The sequence below is a fragment of the Babylonia areolata genome, chromosome 25 (assembly GCF_041734735.1).
Source record: "Babylonia areolata isolate BAREFJ2019XMU chromosome 25, ASM4173473v1, whole genome shotgun sequence".
Taxonomy (NCBI): Eukaryota; Metazoa; Mollusca; class Gastropoda; order Neogastropoda; family Buccinidae; genus Babylonia; species Babylonia areolata.
The window spans coordinates 4390001-4397500 of NC_134900.1; the positions used below are offsets into that span (position 1 = coordinate 4390001).

Here is a 7500-nt window from a genome sequence, read left to right on the forward strand (position 1 = left end):
ACCGGTTACTACAAGGTCAGTGTACTGCTTGGAGTATCTCTCTCTCTTTTTTTTCTTTTTTTTTTTTTTTTGTTTGTTTGTTTGTTTGTTTTTGGGTTGTTGTTTTTTTTGTTTGGTTGGTTTTTTTGTTTGTTTGTTTTTTGCTTTTTTTTTGTTGTTGTTTTGTTGTTTTTTTCTCAAGGCTTGACTAAGCGCGTTGGGTTACGCTGCTGGTCAGGCATCTGCTTGGCAGATGTGGTGTAGCGTATATGGATTTGTCCGAACGCAGTGACGCCTCCTTGAGCTACTGAAACTGAAACTGGGTTGGGTTTTTTTTTTCGATTTTCTTTTTTTTTTTTTTCTTTTTCTTTTTTTTTGTCACGCTTTATAAACCACAAAAGCTTCTATCGGTATGAGGTATTTTATGTCCGACTGTGCACGACTGATTGTAAAGTGTTAAATATGTCATTAAGCAAGACAAGGCAAGGCTAAAGCAAGAAGTTTATTTCATGTACGTCCTACGACTAGAACCTTCTTTGCTGAAGGTGGAACAAAAGGTCAGACACACCAACGTTTTACACTGGAGGGTGGCTTCGCTAATTTTCCTCCTTTCTTTCTTTCTTTCTTTTTTTTTGGGGGGAGGAGGGGTGAGGGGGCGGGTGGGGGTAGGGGTTGTGTGGGAGGATGGTGGTGATGCACTAGGTGAGTGTTTGGAGTGTCGCGCGCTCACGCATCTCTGGGCATGGGCCAGTCTACACACGTCAGTAGGAGGAGGAGGTAAAGAGTTAAGATTTTTCTTCCAAGTCCTTTGACAACCTCCCTCCCTCCCTCCCTCTCGCCACCCCTAACTTTCTGCCTTCCTGTACTCCTTGCCCCCCCCCCCCTCCACCCCCCCCCCCCCACACACACACACACACACACCCCTCCTTCCTCTTACTCACCAAAGACGATTGCAGACACCCTTACCTTCCCTTCCTCCCACCCCCCACCACCTCCCCCATACCGACCCCCCTCTCCCCCAACCCCCGTCAAATATTGACACCACCCCCCCCCCCCCCTCCGTTTAGCTCCCCCTCCCTCCTCCCCCCCCCCCCCCCCCCCCCCCCCGACTCCTCTTCATAATGTGCCAGAGTCCAAAGCAAGGCAGCAATTTCTGTTCATGCTGATGCACCTCTGCGGACCCCACCCCCACCCCACCCCCCACCCCCCCACCCCAAGAAAAAAAAGAAATAAGATAATAAAAAATAAAAATAGATAAATGAAATAAGTGAATAGTTAACATGAATAAAATAAATGAATGAATAACACACACACACACACACACACACACACACACACACACACACAGGGAGAGAGAGAGAAATGCTGACTGTCATGACAACAAAGGTAAAGGGTGCTGCAGAGGGGGGTAAAGGTGTGGGGAAAGGGGCGATAAGGGAGGTAACCGAACAGGAGACAGACAGGAGTCTTTCCCCCTAACCTACACCCCATCTCCCCATGAGACCTTACAGATGTCAGCTTCTGTCGAGTTGAAACTTTCAGATTAGGAAAGTGGACAAAAATAGAAGAAGAAGAAGGAGGAGGGGAAAAAAATGTCATATTATGTGTTCGTCGGCGTTGAAGGTTGTCTAAAATACGCGCGACATTTGAATGGCAACTGTCATGCGCTGATTTTTTTGATTTTTTTTCTGTCAGTCATGATGATTAAGTTGTAATTCCTTCCCAGAAAAGGCGGAGGTGTACTCTCTCCCCTCCCCCCCCCCTCCACCCCCGCCCCCAAATAATAGTAATAATAATGATAAGTGTGAATGAATGAATGCATGCAGTTTTCACTGATTTTTTTTTTTTTTTTTTTCAAGGAGGTGGAAGAAGGTTAAAGATGTAAAGTCCGGTTCTGCGCTGCAGTTCTTAACTGGTTTCTGTCACTCTGATTATACGTCTCTCTCTTTGTCTCTGTATTTGCCTCCCTACCTCCCCCCTACCCGCCCACCCCCTTCTCTCTCTTTCTCTTTGTCTCCCTGCCTGGCTCTCTCTCTCTCTCTCTCTCTTTATCTCTTTGTCTCTGTTTCTCCAATGATCTCTCTCCCTCTCTCACTCTCTCTCCCCTTCTCACACACTGTCTCTCTCTCTCTCTCTCTCTCTCTCTCTCTCTCTCTCTCTCTCTCTCTCTCTCTCTCTCTCTCTCTCTTTGTCTCTGGTTTTGACCGGGTTTTTTTTGTTATTATGTGTGAATAAGACTAAATGCAGATAATGACTGTTTTTTCTCATTTTCAGGTTACAACTGTGTTATGTTACATATCTGAATATATTACCTATGTAATGTTTGTTTACACCACCCCTTCATGAGGGGCTATGGCCTATATTGAATAAAACATCCGTATCCGTATCCGTATCTCTTTGTCTCTGTTTCTCCAATGATCTCTCTCACTCTCTCTTCCCTTCTCTCTCTCTCTCCCTCTCTCTCTCTCTCTGTCTCTCTCTCTCTCCACACGCAAACCCCCTCGCCCCCCCCCCCCGCTCGCCCCCCCCACCCCGACCCCCCCCCACCCCACCCACCCACACACACATGCGCCCCTTCACCTCCTCTCTTCTTCCCCCTCCAACTTCGTGAAAAAGATTTTGATAAACGCAAATAACACACAGTGTGTCTGTCTGTCTGTCTGCCTGCCTGCCTGTCTGTCTGTCTGCCTGCCTGTCCGGCCCCTGACATGCCTGTAAATCCCCATCTTCCCCGCTGTGTAACTTTGAGGGATTCGGTAATTTGTGAAGTGCCCAACATGTCCAACTTGATCACAGTGTGTCGCCGCAACTGTCGCGTCCCTCTCTCTCTCCGCTCTCGCGGCTCTGCTCTTGTCTCTTTAGCTGTCTCTGTCTCTGCCTCTTTAGCTGTCTCTGTTTAGTTGTCTCTGTCTCTTTAGATGTCTCTGTCTGTCTCTTTAGCTGTCTCTGTCTCTCTGTCTCTGTCTCTCTCTCTCTCTTACCAACCTCCCTCTCTCTGTATTTCTCTATATCTCACTCCCTGTCTCATTTTCTTCCTCCCTCTAGCTCCCCCCCCCCTCCTCCCCCCTCTCTCTCTCTCTCTCTCTCTCTCTCTCTCTCTCTCTCTCTCTCTCTCTCTCTGTCCGTCTCTCTGTCCATCTCTCTACACCCCAACCTTTTAGCATAGCAATGAGGGAGGGATTTGTCTCTCTATCTCAGGACGTCAGGCCACCATCCAGCTAGCTCTCCAGAGAAGTTCACGAGTAAAAACGAGGGAGAATTGACGCCTAAAAAAAAACACCCCCACCCCTCCCCTCCCGTCCCCTCCCCTGCCTCCCCCCCCTCACCCCTATCCCCTTCCGGTCCAATCCCTTACTTAGACTTTGGTATCTAGAGACAGATCTGGGTAATGCTTCGTTGTTGTTGTTGTTTAGGGTATCAGATGAAATCTGATTCTTCCTGTGTCAAGATTCTTACTCCGTGTGTTTGTATTTCCGTGTGTGGTTTTCTTTGTGGGTGAAAATGGGGAAAGTGGGGGGCGGGGGTGGGGGAGGGGGCATTTTATCTGACATAGAAGTACCCTATCAGTCTTTTGATGTAAACATCAAACGACTCTTTCAAAAAAAACAAAAAAAAGAGAGAGAGAGAGAGAGAGAGAGAGAGAGAGAGAGAGAGAGAAATATATATAGACAATCAATGAATTAACTGGTTGAGTAAACAGAATTAAAACTCACTGTCCATGTGTCAGTATTATCTATCTATCTATCTATATCTATCTGTCTATCTCTCTCTCTCTCTCTCTCTCTCTCTCTCTCTCTCTCTCTCTCTCTAGATTGATTTGTTCTTTTAAGCAAAATTGGCATTCAGATATGGAAAGCAAAGAGAAATATAGTTGGTTTTTCTCATTCAAAAGTATATTTCATACTGAAAAATATCTAACAGTCATCACAGATAAGTGGCACAGGTTAAATTATGCAAGATTTCGGCTACGGACATTTGGTTTCAATGCAAATAAATTGTGGTTTCAACCTGCAGCATCCACAGAATTGCCATGTCCTTTGTGTGCATCTAGTGTAGATGACGAAAAACATTTTTTGTTTCATTGTAAATTATACGATAAAGTAAGAGAAAAATGTACATTTTTTGAATCTCATCTAGCTAAAAGACATGATGTTTTTTCTGTTTTATCGTCTGATGATGAATATATCATACAGTCAGTAGCTAAATTTATCTCAGAAGCACAAAAAATAAGGCATAATCACTATGATCAGAACACACCAGAGTAAATGAGGAGGATATCCATATGTAAATTTTATTTTCTTATGTTAATTTGGTAAGGTAGATAATTGATATATTGAACTATTTCACTCCTAGAATGGGTGGTCGAGTTTGATTGATTAGTTTCTTTGTGTGTGTGTGTGTGTGTGTGTGTTCCGCTTGCTTAATGTATCGTGAGAGAGTTATATTTAGAGATTTTGTTTGTTTGTTTGTTTGGTGATGAAATGCTGTTAAGCAGAATGTTGCTTTGCATTTAAGAGGATTTAAGAATTAATCCCCGTCACCCCCTTGTCAATAGACCATTACAGGTAATGACAATAAAAATGTCAAAGTGTCAAAGTGTCTCTCTCTCTCTCTCTCTCTCTCTCTCTCTCTATATATATATATATATATATATATATATATATATATATATATATGCGGGGGGGGGGGGTGTTGTTGTGTGTGTGTTTGTGTACATGTATATAGATACGTATATTTGTTTTGCATGTTTAATGTATCATTTAGCTGTATGACTTGGGCATTGGCAGATCCTCAGTAAAATGAAATACATCCACAGGGAAGGCGTAAAGGAGGGGGGGAAGGAGGAGGGGGTGAGAGAAAGGAATTGATACAGCTACATAGATAGTGTAGCTTTTCTTTTTCAGCCCACCATAGTTGATCCTAAGCTTTGTTCATTTTGTGTCTTGGATCTTTTGCTATTAGACCAAAAGTAATCCCTCCAGTTTGGTTTGAAGGTCATTGGACGGTTGAGACCGAAACGAATTAGGCGTTTTAAAAGTAGGCATGCCATTGTCTGCATTTATATATTTCAGAAAAAAAGAAATAAATCAAATTTGGCATTTTATTAAAAATTCGATTGTGTCGGCATTTAGACACGAATGGCCTCATATTAGTTTTAGCGTTCTTTTTCACAGCTTGTGTACAGTTTATGCTTTGTGATTGGTTTTGGGTAAACCTATGGGTTGTTGTTTGTTTTTTTTTGTTTTGTTGTTGTTGAGTTTTTGTTGTAGTTGTATGTTTATTTGTTTTGGTTTGGTTTTCATACGCAGAATATTAATATATTCGTTATTCATTACTCGAAACGAATCTCTCTCTTTTTTTTCTTTCTAAATGCTGGAGGGGTAATGATAAAAAGGGAATGGAGCACAAAAAAGTCTGGGACAAATGACTGAAAAAAGCTTGACAGTAGGCGAGATCGAGAACGAAAGAACTTTTTTTTTTTTTTTTTTTTTTTTTTAACGTATTGTATTCAGTTAATGGACGATGAAGAGAAATGAGTGACAACACAAAAACCAGACGAGCAAGCGACCCGTTTCGACTCCTCAGGGGTCTTGCCCCCAATCACCCCCCCCCCCTCCCTCTCCTCCCAGGGGGAGGAAATTTGGGATGCCTTCGGATATCACCCCCCAGGGGGGTATATCTGATCTGGGAGGGGTGGGGTGGTCGTGGTGGAACGTTGCACCGGCCCTTTCTCCTTCAGTCAGTCAGTCAGGCAGTCAGTCAGGCGAACGATTTATCGCCCGGTAGAGGGCGGTCGTTGTCTACGGGTGTCCTCCTCTGTATGTCTGTCTCTGTCTCTCTCTCTCTCTCTCTGCGTGTGTGTGTCCCCCACTCTCTCTCTCTCTCTTTGTCTCTCTTCCTCTCTCTCTCTCTCTCTCTCTCTCTCTCTCTCTCTCTCTTTCTCTATGTCTGTCTGTCTCTCTCTTTTTTTCTCTCTCTTTCTTTCTCTCTGTCTCTATATCTCTGTCTGTCTGTCTCTCCCTCTCTCTCTTTCTCTCTCCCGCTCTCTCTTTCTCTCTCCCGCTCTCTCTCTCTGTATTGTTTTATTGATCATCATCATCATCTTCTTCCATTCATCACTCGGAGACTGGTATGGGTTTTTTCAGGGCTGGTGGTGGGTAAGATCTATATACTCCTCCCACCTTTGCCACCACCACCACACCACCACCCTACCCCTCCACCCCCCTCCGCTCCCTACGTTCCTCCCTCCCTCTCTCATTTCCTTTCTCCTTGTCCTCCCCTACCACCACCCCCCCCCCTCTCTCTCTCTCTCTCTCTCTCCGCTCTCTCCTGCTTTAACCAGTTTGAGAGTACGATGTATCCCACCTGCTTTTTATAGATATCCCAGTCAATTTCGTTTAAGTCTACATCTAGCATCTTAAAAAGAAAGCGTCATTAGGAATTTGTCAATATACTTGTACAAGACATTGCATTTCAGATCTGTTGCAACTTCATGATTTTCTTCAGTGACTGTGCTTGTTTATGTTTTGTACCCCTTCATGAGGGGCGATGGCCTTTATATGAATAAAACATCCGCATCCGCATCTCTCTCTCCCCCCCCCCCCCCTCTGTCTTTCCCTGCCTACCAACCTACCTACCTACAGCTGGTGCTTATCCCTTATCCCCCGTTTTTATTTTTTCCGTCCCCGTCCCATTTCTTCTATCTGTCCCAGGCGGCTTTCTCACCTCACCGCTAACGCCGGGTTTGTGAGAGAGAGAATGAGAGAGTTTGGGGGTGGGGGGTGGGTGGAGAGACAGAGAGAGGGACAGAGGCGCACACACAGAGACAGAGACAAACAGACACACACAAGCGCGCGCGCGCGTGCGTGCGTGCGTGCGTGCGTGCGTGCGCGTATAAACACTCGTTCGCATTATGGCAAGAGATAATCGACAAGAGGGACAGAACGAGAGATCGAGACAGACAGAGCGAGCTAAATTCTTCATTTCCATGATTGACTGATCGGGAGATAGTATGTGTGTGTGTGTGTGTGTGTGCGTGCGTCTGTGTGTGTGAGAAAGAGAGAGAGAGAGAGTGGGGGGGGGAGTACAGAGAGAGAGGAGTAAGTCTGTCCTCCGAGTTTTATTTAGTGACCACCAGAAGCTGGTCCCGGGAGAGAGAGAGGGAGAGAGTGTGTGTGTGTGTGTGTGTGTGTGTGTGTGTGTGTGTGTGTGTGTGTGGAGAGAGAGAGGGGGGGAATGGATGAATGAATGTATGAATGAATGTATGAATGAATCTTTATTTTCCAATGGTGAAGATAATTATTAGTCACACTGGACGACTTACATATCTGCCGTTCTTCTAGAAGAAAGAGAGAGAGAGAGAGTGAAAGGTTTAAGAGGAAGAGGAGGAGTCGGTAAGTCGTGTACAGTCTGAGTATTCTTAGAGATAGATAGATACAGGGAGAGGGAGAGACAGGGGGTAGGAAAGGAGAGCGAGAGAGAGAGGTACAGGGACAGAGAGAGAGAGAGAGAGAGGGACAC

At 45.0% G+C, this 7500-nt stretch overlaps 1 protein-coding gene across 1 annotated transcript in view; it reads left to right on the top strand.

Moving 5' to 3' along the window:
* Positions 1-7500, top strand: part of LOC143299917 (atrial natriuretic peptide receptor 1-like) — a 561408-nt gene that overhangs the window by 507449 nt on the left and 46459 nt on the right. The window contains exon 12 of the mRNA XM_076613452.1: positions 1-15. This exon is cut by the window's left edge and continues 87 nt beyond it. Within this exon, the coding sequence (XP_076469567.1) occupies positions 1-15 (15 nt within the window). The remainder of the gene's footprint in view (positions 16-7500) is intronic.